This window comes from Genypterus blacodes, unplaced genomic scaffold (assembly GCF_046128005.1).
Source record: "Genypterus blacodes isolate CSIRO-AG114 ecotype Tasmania unplaced genomic scaffold, CSIRO-AGI_Gbla_v1 ptg000120l_1, whole genome shotgun sequence".
NCBI classification, from domain to species: domain Eukaryota; kingdom Metazoa; phylum Chordata; class Actinopteri; order Ophidiiformes; family Ophidiidae; genus Genypterus; species Genypterus blacodes.
In genome coordinates this window covers 2545962-2570845 of record NW_027466923.1, presented here as the reverse complement: position 1 = coordinate 2570845, position 24884 = coordinate 2545962, and the positions used below count along the sequence as shown (strand labels likewise).

Sequence of the window (24884 nt, the reverse complement as noted above, 5' to 3'; positions counted from 1 at the left end):
TTAAACAAGCACACTCTTACACTCTTTCATTCTCAGTCTCAATTATAATCATAACCATTTTATTTCAGGCTATTCAGTCTTCCACTGTTTTAGGTTTGGTAATCAGCCAAAGTGTTGTGACATTGTCTTGCGGGTGGATTTGGTCTGAGGGACCTTTTGGCCCAAACCCTGGTGCGAGAAATGCTCCTGTTTTACAGCATATGGACCAACGATGACATCACCAAAGACATAAAACAAACAACAGATGCTTGAGTGTTTTCACACCTATTACTGTAAGTGTGTGTGGAGGAAAAATGTTCACTGTGCGGCTCCAAGTCCGAGCCTGTGTTTCTATAATTGCATTGAAGAAAGAACAGAACAGCTGGAGATCAATTCTCACAAAACAATGATCACCTGCAAATGTTTGTCCTATTAGACTCTGTCTGTGTGAAGATGTGCCAGACTGAGTCCAGAGAGATGACGACATAACTAGTTATCTCTCCTTTCAAACAGAGGCTGGCCCTAACACTTCTGCCATTGCCCTTGAGCAAGGCACTGGGCTGTAGACCAGCATTTAGGATTGGTCAAATGTAAGTTTAACACTGCAAATCCCAGTAGAAGTAGCAGAAAAAGTGAGTCTGTCTTTCAATTCCTTCTGTCTTTTTGCCTTGTTGCTAGGGAACAATATAGAATCGGTCTCTTCTCTCTCCTCTCTTCTCTCTCTCACTCTCTTTCTCTCTCTCTGTTTTCAGGGATGCGTGAGGAATAACCGACAGCTTCCAGGAGGGGAAACAAGGGTCAGCCGCTCCTGAGATCCAATCTGAGCCACACTGATTCTTAATGACAGGCCTGTATGGGGTTTGGAAGATGAGTCTCTTCACAGACGCTTGACTGCAGGCCTCATCACACTGCACAGCTTCAGTTTAGCATATCATCCCCCATGCCGGTTGTGCATTGGAGTCAGGTATGAAACTACTGCAGTTTTCTGATTATCTGGCTCATCAGTGCCAAGCTTGTTTGCCCGAGGACGCTCCAGCAGCTCTCAGTCAAGGTGTCAGAACACAGACATCCAAATACACAAAACGCAGAGAAAAGTAATGTTACAAGTGCACTTGAAAATCACAAAGCAACAGCATGATTACAGACAAACTGTGTGGATCTGAGTACATTCTGGAGCTCTGGGCAAAAGCTTGATTTGGAACTGAACAAAGCTCCAAAAACCATCCAGACTGATCAGTGTGAATGACAGTAAACCATCTGTTCAGGTCCCATGTTAGATTTATCAACCTGTACACAAAATGAGACTAAAAGCAATTCCATTGACTACACAGTCAACCGTAACTCAACAGAAGAGTGAGTCAGACGCCACCTGTGGTTGATCTAACATCAGGATGTCCACTGTAAGAACAGCAAGAACCCTCTGACTCCACATGTGATGAACTTACAGGCCCCAAGCTACATTTAAAGAGCCACTTTACACTGATATTCTTCTCGTTATTTGGATATGTTGGTCTTATCCGAAACCTTTGCAATGCTTTGATATGCAAAATACACATTGATCTGCCACCACTGAGTGAAAACAGTTTTCTTAAAGGTGCCCTCCTCAAAAGTCTGCTGTGTTCTGAGTGGCCAGCTGCACCAGGACACACACACACTGCAGTAGTCTTGTACCTGTACTGGTGTGCCTAACAGAGAAAAATCAATATTCACTTTATATCAATACAAATTCTCTGATCCTTTATGCTTAAGATGACTTTACTTCCACTAAAATGACTTCATTCATCATTTTGGAGTGATGGCTTCAGTGTCGTCCTCCAATCATTAAAATACTGCAGCACTGAAAATTCTCTCTGTTTGAAGACTTACTTCAAAGATGAAGACACACAATGCTGCTGAAAGCTGATTTATTAACAAGAACTCACTCAATGCTGATATAGAATGCAAGTTGGCACCAAAACACTCTCTCTTTCTAAATTAATCTTCTTCTTTGTTTGTGGCTTGCTGAATAGATACCTGGTAGATACGCTGATTAAAGGAAACTCTGCACCACTACTGGAATAACACCTTACTGAACACACACACTGCTGCTGGCTGCTGGGGACACACAGAGAGGCAGTCTAACCGTGTATCCAGCCCGGTGTGAATGTTTGAGTTCCTTCGGGCTGTGGTGCCTTAGGGCCTAAACATACTTAAACTTCTTGCGTGTCACATATTTGTCAACGTAGTTATGTGTACCTGAAATACTAAAAAGTATATCCACTGGGGGGGGGGGTGAGAGTTGAATGCACCCTGGCTGACAGAGGTAGAAGAGCTATGTGAAGAGCCACTGATTCCGAGCAACGTAAGCCAAGATACTCAGGCTCACTTTGGATGCCCTTTGGATACACTTGGTCTGAAATTTAGGAAGACGATCACACAGTATACACATGACATCATGCACAGGTGTGTTTTACTTAGTAGGGAAATCTAAATGTGTGTGATATCAACACACTAAAGAAGTAAAGGACCACTCGAAACAAAGCTTCGGGGCAGTGCTGAACCACTTCTACTATCTTACAGTGTAAAACTGAGGGATTATCCCACTTTAAAGCTTAGTTTATATAACACTTCCTTCCCGAAGATTCAAAGAGAGATTTCAACCTACTTATAAATCCGTTGAGTGCCACCCGGCTCGGGTGGTAGAAGCCTCGTCTGCAGTGGCACTTGTACTTGTCCAACACAAATCCATGGCCAAAGATTGGAGTGCACTGGGAGAGAGAGCAGACAGAGACGCAGGCAGACACAAAGACAGAAGAAGATGGAGGGTTAATGACAGAGTGGTCACCATAAATCGTTGTAAAAAACAAAATATTTTACTACACACTGAGCCGGACAGAAGTGAGGAGCAATATAAAACATAAATTAGCTGGAGGGAGATGACAGATGAATATTGAGATGGAGCCAATAGAACACTTTCACCTGTGTCACATATCAATGCTTCCACCGTGTTTGGAAGATCGTTGCTATGGTGCTTATTGCTTGTTATGTTGGTCACTACTTGTGTTGTTGTAGGATGTCACAACCTGTGTTTCTATGTGTTGTGGTTTCCAGTACTCATTTCCCTTGAAATGCACAACACATACTGAGTAAATTAGCTAATTTTGAGATTCTGGCTGAGGAGGACTGATTAATCCTTCCTTCCTTCCAAAACGTCTGATTTTGCAAAAGAAAAATACTGGCTCACTTCAGTTTAAGATAAATAAAAATAAAATAAAATAAATCCAATGGCAGATTGCAAGAGGTAAAATTCCAAATTTCCATGCCCTGCTTCAGCAGAACACATAACACAAATCCAAACTGCTGCAGGTACAAGCAGACATTTGCAGAATCTGGATGATTTGTGTTTGCAAACGGTATTTTTCTGTTATTTTCTTACAGCAGTGCCCAGCAAGTTCAGTTCTGTTTGCATTGATTGCAAATTTCCACACAAATAAACAAACAAATCCCCATTCTGAACATCAGGTGAATAAAAATGCTTTATCAGCAACTATACCTGATTAAAACTGGGAACATAAAAATTCCAGTTGTTCTCGGCAGCAGCTAGTAGAACACGTCCCAGAGGAGAAGCACTGTTTTTATCATAGCTGCACAGTGGAGTGAACTATTTATGAACATTCATGTCAAAATCATTACAAGTTCATTTTTTGACAGAGTGCAAACATGTGCATGCACAGAGCTGTGTGTGTGTGTGTGTAGGTGCCTGTGTGTGACTGTGTGTTGGTGAGTGTTTGACTCCAGATGGTCTGAGCTCCCAGAGTTTTCTGAGGGAGCCAGAATCGTGAATCAGAATTGTGCGGGGACGTTTAAATTCTGCAAACAAGCCTAAATTCTTAATTTAGATATTAATTATTTCCTCTCTTACTTGGCACGGCTCTGTGATTTCCCCGGACGCCAGCTGTGTTTATAACTGGGGCGTATGCTCCCCACCAGTGGAGAATATGGAGAAGATGAGGGAAACTTAATAACCCAACTGAGACAAGTACATGAAGGCTACATGCTGTTCATCTGCACCTCTTCCACTGTCTGGAATGCCAGACAAAAGATTGAAAGAAAGAGGGAAGTAAAGGAAAGAAAGCCAGAAAGAAGGAGGCTCATAGATGGAGGGACGAAGGGGTGACAGACAAACAAACAGAGGAAAAGGGAAAGCGTACAGAGGCTAAGGGAGAGAGAGTTGGGGGTTCAGACAGAGGAAGAGAGAGAGAAGGACAGGGACACAGGGGGAGAATTCATGTATGGAGAGAAGAGGAGAGAGGCGAGTAAGACGGGAAGAGGAATTTAAGAGAGAGAAAGACAGGAGATGGACATACGGAGAGAGAGAGACAAGAGAGGGTGGGAGAAACAGGCAGAGAGAGAAAGAGGGCAAACAAGGACAGAATATAAATGTCTTCAATATCGTGCCAACAACGGGGCCGTATTGGCAAACCACCCAACCACAACCAACCTGCACATACGTATACACACACACACACACAGAGAGGGAGAGAGAGGGAGAGGGAGAGAGAGAGGGAGAGAGAGAGAGAGAGAGAGAGGGACCAGCTGCATTATTTTGTGCTTACTACAAAAGAAGCCGAGCGTTATTAAGATAAAACACACACACACACACACACACAGGGACACAGAGGTGGGCAACAATGAAGCATGATGTTTATTTTAAGCATTTATCGGGGCCCTGTGCATTACAGTCGTTGCCTTTATTAAACATGGGGCAAAAAAAAAAGCACTTTCTCCTCCAAAGGGATTATACAGCACACAGGGATTGAGAGTGTTAATTAAATAAGTGTGTTTAGCCCCGGAAATCCTCATAAATTTCAACACTGCAAATGATGATTAATATTCCGCTTCATGAGATTATAACGAGATGGCAGCATTCCACGATATTGGAAATATGTATGAGACACGGGAGCGTCTAATCTGATTGTAGACTTTATGACAGTAAATGATGTCTGCCGTGTGTATCACCTGTGCTGTATTTTCCAGCTAGATTACACGCACGCACTCAACACACACATCCATTTGCGCAGCGCCAAGGCTAAAACTCATTTTTCCTCAGCCGCTACGAGAGGGCCATGAAACGCTCGTTTGACACGTCTCAGTTTGATGGATCGCCTTCATCACCGTGCAGGCTACAAGTGAGAGAGTAATTTGCCTTTCGCTTTTCATGCAGCGAGGCTTTTTAGTTCCACTTTCCGTATAATACTTTTCTGATAGGGCTCACAATTGTGCTGTCAATCACTTAACTTTCATAAGGGCGCCCTAAGGAGGGGATGCATTATTGTAGAGGCGTGACCTCGCATTTCCTTGGGTTTTATTATTAAAGGCACATAAGAAACCATCATCAAGGTGTCGGGGCTCACCCTTCAGAATAAGAGGGGGATGATCCTGCTTCTGTCTGCTCCTCTATTCCTCTCACCTGGCGTGTGGGTGTGTTCTCTCCTGCCTTAAACTTTTGTCTTATTATGACTGGAGTTTCATAAAACGTGTCTGAGTCCTCACAACTTGTTCCCAGTATTCTGACCCGCAGACATCAGGGTTGAGCAGCTTTATACTGAAAGGAGACAGCAGAGGTGAGGATGTTGATGCCTCCCTAGTGAGGTGACCTAGAATATGCTGGGATCGTCCCATCAGGCCTATAGGAACATCAGGAGGAGCTGGAGAAGATTTTGGACTACTTTGCTTTGCATTTGACCTGTTGCTGAACTCAGATAAGTGAGTCATTTTCAGTAATCTTGCCTTTAGATTTCTGATCAACAATCTAACGGTAATTTCGTTAGATTTATGTAACAACACACACCCCTTTGCGGCTCTCCCCTTACTCTCAAACAGAAGCAGTTAAACGGTTAAATCTGTAAGAAACTGGAACATCTAGTTTGGTAGAGAACAAAGAGAAAACATTAAAACAGGCCACTGCCATTCACACACTATAATGCTGTCAGAGTCACTTTGATTGTAATGACGAAGGAATTATTCATTGAATAAAAAAAATGATAAATGGGCTCAAGGCATGTGTATTTCACTGTAGAGAGGCCTGAAGCGACTTGATTCAACAGCAATGTGACACGCTGACCTGTCCACCTGCTCTGCTCTGATGTCAATGATCAGACTGCAGCTGTAATATCTGCCTTTGTCAAATGTTTCCATTCTCAAGATCCTGAGTTTCGCTGTCAAATCCATTCATGTAGAGATTAAACTCCATTGTATATAGTCCAATACTGTTTGTTCTCCTAAAATACATGATGCATAATCGTAGAATGAGGAGAGATTGAGCATGTGGGGGTGGCCTACATCAACTCTGAGGTTTTCATGGCTGAATAAAAGGATTAAGAAGCTCGTAATCTAGGTAACTGAGAGAAAGCATGCAAGGATTTATGACAATTTCAATTTTATTATGGTGTTGTTTGAAACTAATCCACTTATTGTAAAATCTTATGCAGAGCACGAGAGAGAGAGAAAGAGAGAGGAGAAAGTTAGAGAAAAGACTGTTTTCCTAAGATAGAGAAAATAAGAGAGAGAGAGTGAGTGAGAGAGTGAGGGAGCACTTTGTGTCCCTCAGAGATCTATAAATACACTGAGAGCACTAAAACTTTAAAAGCATTAGAATCACCGTGACCCTGTGCGAGAAGTCTGGCTGCTGTTCCACAGGACAACCACAGCTGAAATATTGAATGTCCGCAGAGAAAAGAACGTCTCCTCATGTCTGTCTGAAGAATTTACACGACAAAAACAAAGATTTATGTCTGAATATTGATCGGTGGCTGGTGGCGGCTCCAGTGCTGTGACTACAGATAAGACTCACCAAGACTGATGAGCCAACAACGCCTGTTGGTCTCTGGCATCTATTTTGAGACATTAGCTGGGGATCAGAGGTGATGGATTATGAATGCATTCAGGGTTATGAGGTAGATTCTCATCATATTTGGTATTCCAAGTACCAAATTACCATGTAGATACAATTATTGTGACAAATATGCTTGAATCACATTGGACTATGTAGTCTATTATGTAGAAGTGATCAATTCTGTGTAGCCTTGGTTATTGCATAAGATATTATCTGACTTTACCTCACTTTTTCTTAATCCTGTGAAAAACAAATTTAAGTATTCCAGGCTGAGGGGAAAGCCTTCATTTGCTTTTTTCTGTCTGTCTGGCTCCAGCGGTAAACACTGACATGTATGTGATGATTGTCTGTGTTGATTTATGTGTTTGCTTCCCCTTTTGCAGCTCATCTTTACATCAAACAACATGAAATTTGCTGCAATCCCTGCATGATTGATGAGAATCCACCTCTGAGCTTCACACACTGAAAACAACAGTAACTTTAACTCAGTATACCAACTTCCTCCCTCAAACCCAGCAAATACTCTGTGCCAGTCGCAATATTTTCACAGAGTTAAAGAGCCAGAATGTTGAAAATGCTTTTAGTAGAGGCCGACTTGATCCCTCCAGAGCTATGAGATAAACTTTCAGCCTGCACACAAAGACATGTGGATGGGTGGTCTCCTTGCTCCCTCCACAGACAGCACTTGGAGGCTTCACTCCTTTAAGATCAGTTTGACGGCTGCATACATTCTGCCGTGAGCTGCAGGCACCAGATTGGAGAGTGAGTGGTGTTTCTCTGTGGAGGCCGTAGATAACGTGTCCCTGATGTCTGTCCCTCTTTACTGGCACTCCTTATCCCTCCTTCCCTCCCTCCCGCACCCTCCTTTTTCCATCCTTGCAGTGCCAGCAGCCTTGTCCTTCATCCCTCCTTCCTCGCCTCACGGTTTAAGTAAAGCTCTGTGAGATCCCAACAGCTTGGGTTGAAGCTGTATATATAGTATATAAACAGTACAGAAACATTTTGTACTGTTTGTCTGGATTTCAGTTTGTTCAGTTTGTTCTCAGGTTCATTTGGGTTCAGTTCTCTATTCTGAAAATTAATTTATAGACATCAGATTCAACTCTTTTTACTTCATTGACGTTATCCTCTGTGCCAATGAGCTATCAACAAATACTGATGACTGCCCGTAGGTCAGACAACATTATCCCAACACCCCAGCAGTCTGAGAAATGTCCTATTGTACCGCTTTCTGTTTCTCCTCGGGGAGGTTTCAGCTCTACAGCTATCACATTTTATGCTTCCAGACAGTCTGTGCACTGGTTGGGAACGTGTGTGTGTGTGTGTTTATGGCTTTTCCCCTTTTTTTTCACGGTGGCAGAGGCCCTTTGTGATTGTGCTCAAAGCTTCATTTCATAAGCAAGATTTCCATACCCTCGGTTTTAATGAAGAGAGCTTTACTGTAATGGTGGCCTCACATTCAGAAGACATTTAATGGCTCCTTCTCATCTGCAGGGGGAACAAAAGAGTGACAATAACAGTGAGAAGTGATAATAATATAATGACTCAAGTATATGGGTTTAATATTTCAAAAGGTAAAATGTTATATCTCCAAGATGGCCCATGATTTTGGTATTATATGGTATTATATTATATCTGTTAACAAATCACCGCCTCTAACTACTTACCTGGGCTGCTCCCCTAACAACCCACAGGAGCTACTGCTGCAGGAGAGACACTGTTTTACATAGGATTGCACTGTACTCTAGGTGTTTCTATCATTCTTTCTCTCTCTCTCTCCTTCATCTGTCTCTCTTGATTCACGTCCTACTTCATGACTGTAGATGTTTACAGCTTTTGCATGCTTCATTTGTTATAATCCCACTGGAAGTTCCTATTGCACGACCGTCTGTTTGTTGAGGGGAAATCTCTCTTTTTTCCTTATACATTAAGGTTTTCTTGGGAGTCTTTCCTCGCCTCCCTAGAGTGCTTTGGGCTGGGTCGAGAACATCCTGATGTTATGGTTCAGTAAAGCCCTTTGAAACCTTCTAATGTGATATTGGGCTATAGAAATGAACTTGACTTGACTTGACATGAACGGCTGGCGAATATTATCCTGAATACAAAACCTATTGCTCCTGAAACATGTTAAAGCCAAACAAGGGGGAGAGTATTTTTTGTCTTATTTCTTTATTTTCATATTACATACGCACAAAGATGGTGTAAGGTAAATGAGTTCTTTTTATAGGATAGTAGCATTGGTTTGGGACGCTGTGGGAAACGCCTCCTCTACAGTGCCAAATTCCACTGATGAAACCTACAACAATGAATGAAAACGTGGTCAAAAAAACCTAGTAAGTTTGCTAAAATGTTCCTAATTTGCAATTGGATATAGTTAAGTTCAAACCTTTAACACAGTTGCTTGTCCTGTTGTCTGACGTCCTGTTTCGTGGTGAAGAAACTGACTGCCTCATTAAAGCCGTGCGTATCCGTAGCCTGCCACGCCAAAGCCCAGTTCCTTTGCTCGCCTCCAGAAGCTCTGGCAAAACTGGGAATAGCAGCCCCGATGACCAACTGTTGGGCAGTGAGGTATAAATTGCCAGCAGCAGTGTTGGACTCCATCTGTGCCCAGTCACACGCTGCACCTTGCGCTTGGCATGCGTCACTACCTGCCTGTGTTGACCGACCGTTTCGCCGGCCAACTACTACATAACTGATGGCACCATTCTTCCCAGGTACTTGCCATGAATCATCACAAATTGCTGGTAGGGCCTCAGGCAGCTTTTGAATGCACCATCAGTATACATCTTGTCACCTGCTGAGCTTGGCAAAATTCTCATCAGTACCAAAAATCATAACTCCCTACTGGTTTTCCTGATGAGACAGAAAGTGTATGACGCACAGCAACTAGAGAGAGAGGGAGATGTCACAACGGGTTGTCAGCAAACACATTCAAAGGAGAGAGGATTTGACAGACAGAACCATATAGTACCAAATCCATGTGCCATCTTAGAGATAGAACATTTTACTTTTTGAAATATTAAACCCATAGTTTTGAGTTATCATATTATTATTACATCTCACTGTTATTCTTCCTCTTTTGTTCCCCCTGCAGAGTAAGAGCCTGTTAATGTCTTCTGAATGTAAGGCCACCATTACAGTAAAGCTCTCTTCATTAAACCGAGAATGTAGCTTTTGAAATGAAACTTTGAGCACAATCACAAAGGCTCTCTGTCACGACAAAAAAAAAGGGGGAAAACCCAAAATACACACACACACACACACACACACACACAGTCCCAACCAGTTCGCAGACACACTGTCTGGAAGCATTTGAAGCGATAGCTGTGGAGCTGAAACCTCCCCTAGGAGAAACAGAGAGCCCGTGGCAGAACAACACAGGGAGAATAGAGTGAAACAGTGAAAGACGAAGCAAAACAGGTTATTTTCTGTCTCCGCACCTGTTTTCACCTGCCAGAGCCAACTCTGTGTGTGTGTATGTGTGTGTGTGTAATACAGTATGGCAAATCTTAAACGAAGCCACAATCCAGAACATTCCTCATACATAAAATATCAAGTAAAGTTAAACTCCTATATGAGCTGTAGTGTTTCTTTCCTTTTCTTTTCTTTTTTAAGCAAGGACATAGAGGTGCAGAATTATACATATTTATATCTCGATCCATTTTTTTAACCCTCCAGCTGGCCAGAAAAGGGCCATATGTGTCCAGGTAATTAATTTCCCAGACGAGGGGACTCGATAGCTATGTGCACCGAGCTCCAGACAGAAATAATGCTACTGAATTTCGACCACTGCCTTCTTGCATGTGATTCTTGTACTTTGGGAAAGAGGCTTAAATGCTATTAGAAGGGGGCTACCAATTAACACCAATTTCTACATTTTCCCAGTAGTTGTGGTTTAATTCCTAATTATGGCTCGGCTGCATCAAATAATGATTTAATTTGAGCAGTACCCAAAGCAGACAATGCAATACGGACAGATGGCAGGGTAATTTCTGCTTTCTCTGTCTGCCCTCATTAGAGGATTTAATTGGCTTCAAGAGGATAGAGACAGACAGAAACAAGAGATGGAGAAAGAGATGAAGAGGGTAGAATAAAGAGAAAAGAGAAGATACCTAAAGGGTGGGTGGAGTGACTGCCAAAGATAGAGAGGATGAGAAGAAACGAGAGTGGGTAGACACTGTGTGTGAGAGAATGAGAGAGAGAGAGAAAGAGAGAGAGACAGGGAGTGGGGAGTAAGTGGGGGGTAGAGTGAGGTGAGAGAGAGTTAGGGAGAGTGTGTCTGTGTGCGAGAGAGAGATGGAGAGAGACAGTGTGTGTCTGAGAGAGAGTGAAAGAGAGAGAAGAGGTTCATTTGACTTGAGTTGAGAAGGAGTGGAGAGGCAGAGGGAGAGAAGGAGAAACCCTGCTTGGCTGTCGCAGCAGTTTACACTCATTAGCACAGCTCCCCTCTTTGAAACCCTTTATCTCTTGCCACATATTCACAGCCTGGCCGGAGACGGAATATAAGCACACTCACGCAAGCGCACACACAGTTTTTTAACATGTCAAAACGGACAGAACAAACACAAACCTACTCAGATGAACCCCATCACAGAAAACACCCTCTGATCTTCCTCAAGTCCTCTTCCAATTATATAAGCAGAGGCGCCTTATGTAAGATGCTTCCTCTACGACTGGCTATACATAATGCATGACGTCTTGTATTTGGTTCATGGTGACTTAAACACAGCCTGGTTGTATCTGGGCAGACCAGGAAAAGCCCATGAAGAAGAAAAAGCTCATAAACATGCAGGCATGACGATGGTACATGTTCTTTGTGAGGAATCCTTATCGAAACCACCAAGTTAGAGAAGAGAATTTGTCAGGGGATGTGCCAATGTATCCATTTCTGTATACAGCGAGATTCTATTTTTTACTTTGTTGTATCAATACTCTGACCCCTAGTATGGATATTTAATTTAATGTTTATATATCTGTAATATCTCCACATTTCCTGTTCCTAAGCGCCGCATGCCCGCGAAGATTCGATCTGCAGCATGGAGGGGGAAATTGGAGAAGCACTTAAGGCAAAATGTGTGGCCTCATTTTGGTTTGGTTTTAAAAATAGACAGCCAGGAATTGGACGTGACTGATACATTTTGCAAACTGTGCAAAACCACAATAAGATATTCTGGAAACACATCAAACCCACGGGCATATTTGAGGGGACAGCATCCCGAGGTACAGTAAACAAAGAGACGCCTGCTCAACCCTTTGATCCAACTCGTGCAACTCATAATTCATGACTCATGACACAATTCATTTAAAAAAAACTACCAGCTGGATAAGAAGCATGCAAACAAAATTGGCCGTACATCATTCTGCAGCATGGTGGGGTTCGCCACATGCTAAACACACTGGAGCCCCATTTGTTATCCCTACGTGTCGCTCTATCATAGACACAGCTCTGCCTCAAAGTTATTGAATCACGGAGTTAAGCCAAAAGATTTGACTGATCCACGGACTCATATTTGACGACAACCTCTCACTACATCTTTGATGAATGGAAAATGGTTTTGCACGTAGGGCAGACGAGAGCCATGCATGAGAGTCGTAGTGGAAGCAACATGGCAGATCTGCTGGTGAGTGCAGTGAAGGAGAGGAGCATAAGAGATAAACAACCTGCTATCATATGGGATAATGTGTCTAACATGTCCACTGCTGCTCCGTAAGTAGGCAGGTAGAGTTATTCACATGAAGCGCCATTTACATTTTTATTACAGTTATTTTTAAAGCTGCAATATGCAATATAGAAGATACACATGCTTTCATAAGCTTGGATAAGAATTCCGTGTCAATGTTTGCTCTTGGATTAATTGAGTTACTTTCTCCTATAACACACGTTATGTCTGTGTGTATGTTATGTTTACTTTCATTCCATTTCAATTCCAAATCAATTAAAGAAGTATAGGAAGATATTTTGAATTGATGTTGCAAGGTAATTGCCAATACTCAGCCCAACTAATGAAACTAACATTATTAATTCATTAATTGCATAATTGTGCGCACTCCTTTTCGTTTGCCTCATCTTGCCCTCTCTAGTTCCAAAGATCAATCCATATTGCTTCATCGTTATTTTTGAAATAGCTAAGGTCACCAAATCCCAAACCAAACACTTCTTTGAAAGAGTCTGTAAGTAATTGTAGATGCAAAAACACTATTACATTCATTTTTCACATTTGGGAGTCCACACCATAGCTTCTTCGTGCGGTTGGTTTCACATTCCATTAAAGGAAGCACACCAAACTGTGAAGCAGCTGACCTGATTGTTAGGTGACTCGGTTGAGGCTATAAGCGCTCTCGTTCATTCACCCAATGCAGAAATCTTACATATAATACAATCAATAATACAACGACGTGTTCTAACTAATTGCTCTTCAGTTCTGCCAGCAGCAATTAGTAAAGCAATAAGTAATGTATTCTTCACTCCTCGCACACGCTTGTTGTAATAATGAAAATGCCACTTACCAGCACAATACCACCATCTTGCCACATGAACAGAAACAGCCCCGGGAAGCATAATGTGATTTGCTATGCAGTGTGATAAACAGACAATGAGCACTTGTACACTATGGGGCCAGATGTACTAAGGCCTTTTGTGATGGTCTGGGATGCAGATTTGACACATTCTGCTCTGATCAAACCTGATCTCATTGAATTTTACTTAAGTTTCATGCAATAAGCAGGGTTCCAGTTTACCTGAAATGTCTCTGCTTCTAAAGTACAGGTGCAAACTAGCAAAGGTGTATTAGTGTCTGCATTTTGTCCTACACTGTCTCCTTATTCAACAGACTGAGCAGGAGTCCTCCAGTTGCAGTGGCTTGGGATTTATTACATGAAACCTTTTCTTCCGTTTGCCTTTTTATGTCTTGCCATCTTATTTTTATATCCTTGGACTTTCTTCTGGTGACTTCTGTTGCATGGCTTTTATGAGTAATAGAAGGTCAGTTTTTTAGCAGCAGAAGTTGAATTGCGTTCTTATAAAGTGTTTTGATATGTTGTTCAGTCCTTCCACGCTTTTTCCGCAATTCTGCCATTGCAGGATTTTCTGCAAATTCAACAAAATCCTGCAATTTCCTACAATACTGCAAAGATTATCAGAATCGTATGGAAGGAAGTGGAGGAATGAATTTGTCACAGAGCAGACTGGCCCCTGCAGCAGCACATTCAACATTTCAAAGTCTCCCGACGGCACCTACACACACTAAGTAACGTGTAAGTGGTGGTGTGTATTGTTGTGTGAAGTAAACTAAAAGTGAAGTGAAGAATTGTGGTGTTGTTTAGTTTAATTCACTTCATTTAAAAGTTGGTAACATAGCATTAACATCAGTAGATTGAAAAATTGAGATATTTGATTAATTATTTACTATTGTTATTTATTTTCACAAGGTTGAAGCCTCTCTAGATTTAGAATTGAATTTGGAGTGGTAGACCTGACCGATCCAAGAAGACTGGAGCTTGTGATGATCTTTGAGTTTGATGTGAGTTTCCTGCAAAAATATTATGTCAGCTTGAAGCCGTTTCAGACGACTGTACTGTTAACCTTGGATCTTTGAGTAGGATTGCCCACACTGCATGAGTTCCAACTTAGAGAGTGAATAGGTGTGCCAGAACCAAGAATGCTGGGATATGAATTGGCAGAGCACATTGATGCATAAATGAAGTAAGAAAGTAAATCGAACAAGAGCAAGGATGCTTCCCCACCCCCCACCCCCACACACACACGCACACACACACCCCCAAGCATACAGACGCACCAAACTGTCAAAAAATCTCCAAGGAGACAGCAGTGTGAAACTGGGACAACAGTTGATGCTACGTGTGAGTGAACTAAGTTAAAGCTGACAGATAAGACAGACCAGATAAGAGGAAATCACACTGAATCTGAGTTGTTGGGGCTAACGGGCTAATATGAACTATTGAACCCCATATTGGGTTACAATAAAATGAAGTAGAATGTGATGTATGCTATAATATAAACATGTTATTTCGGTGATTCTGAATAATCGTGAAATCTGGGGGGGAATGTTTGTTGTGTGAATGTTTGTTTGCTCTTTGGAATTAAATATCATTGAATTTGTATCTGATCATATTTCCCTTGCTTGTTGAGGGCTCTATGAGGGCTTCCACCATTGAACTGCGCATTTTAAACTCTCATTCAGACACCAAATGCAATTAGTAGGCGAGCCCATTCGCTGATTGCTTAATTAGCTACAACCTTAGGAAATTAGACATTCATTTTACGCAAATTGCGACCATTCAAAGATACTCTCATCAGGCTGCGTGCTTCATGTTCGTATATCTGGCCCTGTATGTTACAATCTCCCGGCCAAGGACAATCAGCTGATTTCAGAGAAAGTCCTGGTGTTGTAAGAATAAAGTAACCATGTGGAGTGGCTGTCAAATCCTCTACGCAGATAGAGGGGAAGCATAGACGCACTCACACACAACCTGCTCCCTTTTCACGTCCTGTATTTTACTCAGATTGCTTTTGAATTACTTTCTCACTGCAATCACACCAGACTAAGCTTTACTTGGAATGGGCCCGAGACCACCTCTCCCACGGGGACTTGGAACTGTTTTGTTTTGGTCTGCACCCGAGTGCGATTGCTGCTTTCTCATCAGAAACAAACCAAAGGGGGTAAATGCACCAAGGTGAGATTCAAATTGGCCAAATGCTGTAGGTATGAAAGCCACCTTACATAGGAGAAGAAACTGAGAATACCTACTGTCTGTACGGTGACGCATTTGATGGCTAAATTGCACTGCGGCAAACCTTGTCACGTTTCCAGCTTTTTCAAAAGGAAGACACATAGAACCTGAAAAATCTCCCATTCTACTCATAACATGGAAGCGACTGCCTGCACATTTCACCGAGTAATAATGAGAGCAGAGCTGTTGTGATAATGTGCGTGGTGCACTCTCAAGAACACACAATGCTCCGTCACATTAGGAGAGACGTCTTATTATCTTTTTCTCTGAGAGACAGATGAGCCGGAGGGTGTGTGTGTGTGTGTGCACATTGTGGGGGAAAGCAATGAGCCTCACACTTACTTTCCACAGGCCATTTCCCAAAAATGTATTTAGTCAGATTAAGATTTTAATGGGGACGAGGGGACAAAGAGGAATTTACTCCTCGTCATGATGATCTTGAAAAAAAAACAATTATTTCGAAACAAGATGTACTGAGGTGCTATTTTAGCAACACAGAAACATTTGATTGCATTTTCTGATTCAAGGGGGAAAATTGAAAAGCGGGAAGAAGAAAGACAAAGACAGGGAAATGGGGCAGATAAACGACACTATTAGATATTGATTAGAGAAAGAAAGAACAGGGAGAGAAAGGTAGAGAAAAGGCTGAGGCACAGAGAGAGAAATGAAAGGAAATGATGACAGAAGAGAAAGAAGGCGAAAGAAAGAGCAATCCCACATTAAAACAAACGGTGTGATTATGTTTTCCAAGCACAACACAGGGGCTGCTGTGGAAACACGGACCACCAATCAAATTGTTCATTTGCTATCCAATGATAGAGAGAGTTCTAGGGGTCGACCTTAGTATAGCACAGCAAGACAAATATGTTTTTTTCCATCTTACAAAAATAGGATTACCTGTTTTTGCAAATGAATTCATCAAATCCTACCAAAGTCTTTCAATCAAGAAACCAATCAGCTGCAGATCGCACAAGAAACCCTGAGGATAGATATTTAACTGTGACTCTGAGATGCCAGAATGGAGATTAGTTGCCATGGATTCCGACACCTACTTGTGAGATGGTTACATGTCTATTTATCAAAGAGAGAACACAACATATTGGTTGCTCAAGGCAAGCGAGACAGAAAGAGACATCTTCGAACATCCTATGCACTGATGGTATTTCTGTATTATGGTAATCATCCGTGAGAAGTCACAACCACATACTGTATATGAGAGCTATCACATCTGCCTTGTGGAACGAGTGAAATCACAGAGGAATTCTGACTGACTCTTCCCTCCTCCTTTCCACAGTTAAGGTAGTGATGCTGCTTGTGATACATGAAGTCATCAGTAGGAGGCGCTGTAGAGCCATTATACTTTTCACTGTTTCTTACTGTAGCTTTAAGGTTGTTGTGTTTTATATGTGTGACAGTATAGAGTGTTTATGTTTATGTGATTAGTTAAAGGGGAGATTTTACACACATTTACATGTTCTTGTTGTTTGTTAGGATCTAATTTGAAGCCTTTCCAATGCTTTAATGTCCAAAAACACATTCCTTCACCTGTGCGCTCCTTTCCTGCAGCACTGCTCTGCATACTGAGTGAAAACAGACCATATTAACCCCCCCCACCCTTCTAAATTCTTTTTGTGATGGTCCAGTTCTCATTGTGTCAGACACCCACTGCCAAACATGGATGCTTGCCAAAACACTGACCTACGGTGTGTGCACTGTGTGTGTCTAATGGTGTGTGTAGACAGGTAGAATCATCTGATGTCAACATGTTACAGAAATAAAGGTCTAGTCAAAAAACAAATCTTTCAGGGCAGTTCAGCACCTTTGAGTTTAGTTTAGCAGATGAAATCATAATTGATGGCACTTGGACAATGTTCAACATAAGCACCTTCACCTATTTAACTGTAAACAAGATTACTTCAATTATTAAAGGTGGCATTGAATGATTGACCCCTGCTATGAATGTTGCATGAGGATAAATCATTAGTGGAGAACAGTTAAGTCTAATAATGATCTTATGTCATCTTAAGATAACAGAAGATTGAATTGTTCTTGGTAACTAAATGTTGTCTGTCTCTGTTACTGACACACTATCAACAAATACATCACATCACTAACAGAGACATAAACAAGTACACAGACAATCACAAAATTATGGTTGTTATTAAGGGAAAGCATACAAATTCCACCCATTTAGATTAATTAGACAGGAGCCATGACAGAGTTGCACATGGAAGCAGTAGAGTCAATCAGGGCGAACATGCAGACCTCTTGTGTGTCCTCTGTAGTTTTCCCAAGACAAACCAAGAGTGGGGGGGGGTCGCATGCAGACAAAGAGCATGGTCAATTATTCACCACATCTTGCTGCAATCCATTACGCTGCATTTATTATAGATCATACAGTGTGCCATGCAAGCCTGTGCAGCTACTCTCACTACCGGAGTTGAGGAAATTTCCCGAATACATCACATAACACTAACTAATTGCTGCTGACAGGAGCGAGTGGGCAAAATCAGACAAGCTGAGACCCGGACAAAGACACACACACACACTCACACGTAAACAGCAGGACGTTTGTTTGTTTTTTTCCTCCAGCAGACACATTCAGTGTATAGTCCTGTCTTATTGCTCTCTGACTCGCCCCCGTCCCCCCCACCTCTACTTCACCCTGAACACTGACAAAATGTGATCTACAGCCGCTGCCAGCACTGCAGCCTCCCAGGTAGGAATCACACATGCACACACTCGCATCAGCCTATAGCCAAGCATCACCATCATCTTCATCATCATCATCACAGACAACAACCCTCACAGCCCCTTGTGTTATTAAGCACATAGAGAATGTAAACACTGGGAGGCTGTCTGAGGCTTTTCACTGTGTTGACCCGACAATGACAAGAACAGACTCTGTGTCTCTAAAGTCCTAAATCCTGCTCAGGGGAGAATCATATAAAAGACAGATAATCAGGATGGGAAATGTGCCTATTTTTGAACTTGATACCAAAACAAGTGTTTAATATAAGAAAACGTGAGTGAGAGTAGCTGAGGAGGTTGTGTTAGGGCTCACAGTGGAAGTCAATGATCCCCAGGTTAGAAATGTACAAATCCAAACTAAACATGTTCAGGTCTTGTGAATCTTAACATGTAGATACAGTTTATTATAATGTGTAATTTTAGACTTGACTACCTGATCTGTATGTATCAAGATATCTAGAGTAGAGCACCGAGGATAGAGGAATACCAAATAAGTTGCATTTCTGTATCCTGTATTGACGAGTCTGGTATTGATCCGTATAGGACAGGATTATGAAAGTCTTCTTCAATTAAATATTTAGATGATTTTTCTCTTTCAGTGATTTTAGAGACTTTCCTTCAAGTGGAAAAACAAGAATTTAAAATTAGTTTTCTTCGACAGGATTAAATTCTCCCACTTCTTCCCTCACAGATTATTTTTTTAGTGGGAGTAGAAAATATCAGGCTTATTAAAAAGTCACATCTTAAGGTGTGAAAATTTGGTGTCGAGTCTTGAGTCGTTTTCCTGATGAGCTGTGGCCTCAGAGGGTTGAAACTGTGATTCTTTAGTGTTTATGCATGTGACACATCTACATTTATATCATTCCGCTGACAGTCTCACACGCAGTGACTCACCGTGAGTTAACAGCACACTCTGCTATAGAACACTGGAATGAACAGACGTGTGTGGATAAACATGTACAGATGAATGAAAGGAATAAAGTAGAAAGTTGCTATTTTCCCATTAAGTGTTGAGTGATGATGATGACGCACGGCGATGACAGCCAGAGCAGACTCACTTCCATGCTGGTGAGGTTACAGCGATGAGTCCCAGCGAACCAGCCGCTGTTGGAGCACTGGTCGATGTCCACGTCCTGCAGGTTCACGTCAACGCGGACCACCCCCCTAGCAGAAGAGAGGAAGGGGAATGAAGGGAAGAGGAGAGGAGAATGAGAGAGATTGGTGCAGGGAAGGGAGTAAGGAAGGTGAAGAGAAAGGAGGAGGAATGAAAGAAAAGAAGAAGAAGAAGAATTAATTCAATATTTGATTGAATTCAATATTTGATCTCACTCAGGACAGTTTGTGGGAAGTGTAGATTCTGTATTTTATGATGCTGTGTATGTATGTTTGGTCTTAGTTGGATCAGATCTGCCGCTTCAACTTAAAGGAGTAAAAAGTAACATTACCACAGCAAATTAATTCATTTTACAGGACAGAAAACAAACAAACAAATGCTGCAGCTAAACCTTGTTGCAAGCAAAGTCAGCGACAAAACTCCTCTACTCAGTGGATCTGCAAGGGAGGAGGTACCGACTTAAAAAGGGAAACACATCGACACATTCCTCTTTTATTCTTAATCTTCATAACAGAAATGAGAGCCAGTTGATGACATTTGATCATAACATGAGTCACACACACACACACACGGGCAACAACACCCCCACCACAACAGTACAAGCGTGTTCAGTTACATCTTTAATAGATCTGATATCCAATGACTCCATGTTGACAAGATCATAACAGGATTTAATTTAGAAAGAACATTAAAAAAAGAAGGAAAATTACAAAACTGCCTTTAGACTAAAGAGAGTTCAACCTGTTGGGTGTAGTTCACTACAAGTGTGTGTCTGGACATTAGAGTCCAGTCCATCAGACATGAGCCCCCACCCCCCACAAACACACACACACACACTAACACATACTCACACAGACCCTCTCTCATCCATTTAGTCTCCTTAGCATCTCTAATGATTTCTCCCGATCTATAGTCATTTTCTCTCTTTCAGGAAACATACACTTAGCCATCCACACGCCAACGTTCACAGGCATGTTCTCAGATACATTCTCACCCTGACACCCATTACATCCATTTATAGGCTGGCAAGTGGGACAAACAAGCATGGCGAGAAGCTCTGGCTTGCTCCTCTTTTTTCAAGCGCACATCTGAAGAGAGGCAAAAGTAGTGAAGTCTGTGTGTAAGAGAAAAGGCCTCAGTGGGGACAGAAAGAACTGGAGAGAAAAAAGCAGACATAGTGTGATTGATGATCTGAGACATGAATTTGGATCTGTGGAAGTGAACACCACAGAGTGTGTAAAAGAGCATCAGGAAGCAAACGTACCACCATGACAGACACGTCCTGTTACATTTGTATTCTTGCAGTTGGGATATTGACAGAACAGAGAGGCAGAGTTGACCACAGCGGGAGAGAATAGGTGGCATAATCTTTTAATAATACAGCAGAGCCATCACATCACACTGCTTGTTAAAGGGTGGGCTGGCAACTCAACCCTGCCAGTCCGGGAGTGTGTGGAGCTTGAGTAACCAGTGCTGGTTTCAGGAGCCATAGCCAATAATATACCCGTGCCTCCATGTTGATGAAATGAAATAGCCCCATTCATATAGATGTTCTGTCATACACACCTCGTAACCTTCAGATCTCGTTCTCTTGCACTATGAGTCATGGCCGTGTGTTGTTTTTAATGAACACAGGATGTCATATGTTCTAATCCTTACTTAGACTAAAGGTGTCTAATGATTTCGCTGCGAACGAAAGAGATGCATGCAGTTTGTTGACACCCTTTATAGCAACATTCACACCACATGAACTTTCCTCAGTCAATTCCAACCAAGATGTGAGGCTGGATAATGTTTTTGATGGTGTTGTGTTTCCATCCATCACTGATCTATAACCCGCTCATCCTTTGCAGTGTCACCTTTGAAAACCAGCTGCTATTCTACTATATTATAGTATTGCAGCTGTAGTAGAACTGCAACTGGGTAATCGTATTACTATTGAATATACACTGAGGAGTGTCTCAAGGCAGTTACTCTCACTTATACTCTAAAATGCTCTAGAACTCTTTATTTACGTTTTGATTAGATTTACAAAACACTGAGGACCTGTTTTTGTTTGTAGATCAGGCTTTTAGATTTGGCCTAGAAGGAAAGCAGGAAAGGAAACAGTGGGAGAGAGACAAGAACTCAACAGGGGAGGTGATGCCATCAGTGTTTCTATCCTCAACACAAAATTTGTCTTTTCTTTTGTTCACTTCAAGGCACAATTAAGACGGATGAGGATGAAGAATCACCAGATAAGGTGCAGAGCTACAACTCACACCACAAAGTGATTTTGACACTCGTTAAAGTTCCCTGATTAAGCCTGATTTCCTTGTTTGATTCATTCCTTTAATCTCTTGACATTCTCAGACCTGTAAGGGTCACAGATACAAGCAGAGCTGCCATTTCTCTCATCCAATTAAACCTGTTCTAGGTGACATTCTGCTGACTTTATCCTGCAGCGTGTCTAATAGACAGTAAGTGGTGTTTTTGGCAAATGAGCACGTGTAAGCAGTGTGACACGCAGTTCACTTAGAAATAGGACATGAGGATAATGCTTTAACACTGTACGGCTGACATCTATCCCGCTGCTTGATGCTTAAATAAATGGCCTCATTAGCTCTTGTAACACCAATCTGAGGTTGTGATTATGAATCAAAGCTAGATCCAAAATGGAAACAGTTATTCTGGTTCTGTTACATTTGACAGGGAGTTTAGTTTTTTGACACTGTAACTCTACACTTGTCTTCGCGCTGCTGTGGTTTTTGGAGGAATCCAGACCCAGGTGGTAACAGCAGGTAATGATGATGACAGCAATAACATTCCAAAAATGCACTATTACAAACAGTATCGTTATAGAAAAAGTATTTGATGGTCCCAAGGTACCCAGCAGATCAATGCTTGTTGGTCTGAAACCTTCAGCCCAGAGCATTTAACTCATAAAACACTGATCAACACTCATTTTCATTTCCTACATCTCCTATTTTAGCTCCATTTGTGCCTTAATAAATAAGAAACATCGAACTCTCACATTTTGCTGAGCGTGTACGAGTGGAGACATGTGTGTTTCTCAAAGGCTCCAGACACAATGTTACCTGGCAAATTCCAAACATTACAGTAAAATAAGCCTACCTATTATTATGTTTATCAAGAATAGAGTACACTTTTCTCTTTTACACCACAGACTGACCTCATGGTTAATTGCAGCTGGGGTGGCCTCAAATTGCAGTTGTTTGTCTTTCATTTTTTATTCATGATTTCATTGATCATGGATGGGGCCTTGAAATCTGAGGTGTTTTTAATGTAACACCCCCATCCCCCATCACACACACACACGCCAATTTATGTAGAGCCTCTTACCAACAAACACTTTTACAACAACTACACTGTCCATTGGATTGTGTGTACATGCACAGAGGTGTGTGTACCTGCTTCTGTATCACCAACTGCTCATCTCCTTTACAACATTTACATTAAACCTCAAAGTGAATGATTCTCAAACGAATACAAGGATTTTATACAAGATGTAACTTTTTCATGATTAGATGAAGATTAGATTAGATCTGTCTCTATCTCTATCTCTCTCTGTCTCTCTCACACACACACACACACACACACACACTTCTCACCTGAACTCCGGTGCAAAGTTGCTCTTCAGTCCATAGAAGCCAGCAGACAGCGTGAGCAGCCAGTAGGGCACAAACGCTCCGTGCTCACACTCCAGGTACGGTGCTGACCACTTGATCTGGTTTTTGTCCAGCAGGTAACTTCCGGTCTTGGTCCCGGCGGGGCCGTGCGGTGCCCTCCTGTGCAGGTGGGGTCTCTTCCCGTCCCTAAACTCGTTAAACCACTCGGACTCGGGGCTCCTGCTGTTCAACTGACGGTGCGCGGACCCGGACAGGTCCTGCAGCACCACCCTCTCCTTCTCGGTTCTGGTCGCCTGGAGGAAAACGTGTGGACCCGGCGACGGCGCGTCCGTGTGGAAGGTTACAACCGCCCGTTGGATCTTCGGGTCCCCCTCTAGGATGCTCTGAACCAGTGCGTGGTACCAGTGGATGTCCCTCCGCAGGGTTTGTTCTCGGGACCTGTTGGCCTGGATGATCATATTAAGGAAGTTTGTGGCGTGCGCGACGGTATCCAGGATGCCGTGAAGGGAATAGTGGGAGGCGGCGTGCAGGCCGCCTCTCAGGCTGCTGAGCTCGTACCTCCGAGAACAGTTGACCTGCCTCAGGGCGGAGGAGTCTCCGGTGTGCAGGAAAGCGGTCACGACCCTCGGCAGGTCCTCCTCGATTTTGTGCGCCACCACGGCGCGCTGGGTGGCGGGTAGCGGGTAATGAGTGGGGTGGTGCTGCTGCTCCTTGTTGACGATTTGCGTGCTGAAGATCGTGGGGTTCTTCTCGTCTTTGTCGTTATCCGACCACTCCACGTAACCGTAGTTTGAACCCCAAACGAGTCCCGTTTGCAGGAGCAGCATGACGACCAGAGGAGCCATCGTTCCTTTTTTTTCACAGAGAGGAAACCGTGAGCACTTGGCAAAGTGTGGCGAGCATCACCAAGACCACTTTCTTCGTCGAGCTCGGTTAGAAACACACTAGAATGCACATGCCAGAGAATGTCCTGGATTTCAGATCCATGCTTTGGAGAAAAGGGTGATGAACCGAGTCAGGCTTTGTACTTCTCATTCCTTTAGTCCGTGACAGAAAGCGCGAAGACTTTCCCTCTTTTCTTCTCCTCCTCTTCTTCCGCCAGCAGATCCAACCAGCTGCCAGACAGACTCCCTAACTCATAAACAACAATGACTCCTCATCACCGCTTGTGGTCTCTTTCCCCCTCCTCAGGCAAATCCATGTGGATGGGTTCGGATGATGAAGAGCGAAGCAAATTGCAATCGAAGTCCCGTCCCTCCCAATAAAAGCCCTAATAGGCCAGGTGAAGTGTCGACCACTGAGCGTGTGGTTGTTTTTTACTGCCTATCTGCCGGAGGTGGGCGGAGCGTGGGAGCGACTGGAGCTGTCCGGTGCTGAAAGTAGCGCCCGTAGGAAGAATAGATGGGAGGTGGGAGGGAGGTACAGGACGATCAGTGATGAAAATGAAAGAGGAGCGTGGCAATCAGACTCAGACTAAAAATAGAATAGAATAGAATAGAATAGAATAGGGTGGCCATCAGATTGAACCAGGAATACAGTATGGAATAGAAAAGAATAGAATCGAGTATAGAATCGAATCAAATAGTGTTATTGAGTAACAGTTATACAGACACACATATAGTATATCTATGTATATAATATTATATTAGGGTTGCAAGTTTTTGTAGAACTGTGTTTCCAAAATGAAAATGATCGTAATGTGTCTTTCTAATTCCCACACCAACATGACAACAGGGTGTTTGAATACCTATTGGCTCCTGTGAGTTTAGATACAGCGCGAGTCCAT

The 24884-nt window shown here is 42.6% G+C and overlaps 1 protein-coding gene across 1 annotated transcript in view; it reads right to left on the bottom strand.

Annotated features, from left to right (window-relative positions):
* gpr158b (G protein-coupled receptor 158b) overlaps positions 1 to 23949 on the bottom strand; it is a 44905-nt gene extending 20956 nt beyond the window's left edge. Inside the window, exons 1-3 of the mRNA XM_076162121.1 lie at positions 23081 to 23949; positions 19414 to 19519; positions 2624 to 2726 (exon numbers count right to left, since the gene is read on the bottom strand). Of these exons, the coding sequence (XP_076018236.1) occupies positions 2624 to 2726; positions 19414 to 19519; positions 23081 to 23943 (1072 nt within the window). The 5' untranslated portion in view covers positions 23944 to 23949. The remainder of the gene's footprint in view (positions 1 to 2623; positions 2727 to 19413; positions 19520 to 23080) is intronic.
* Positions 23950 to 24884: the final 935 nt, after the last annotated feature.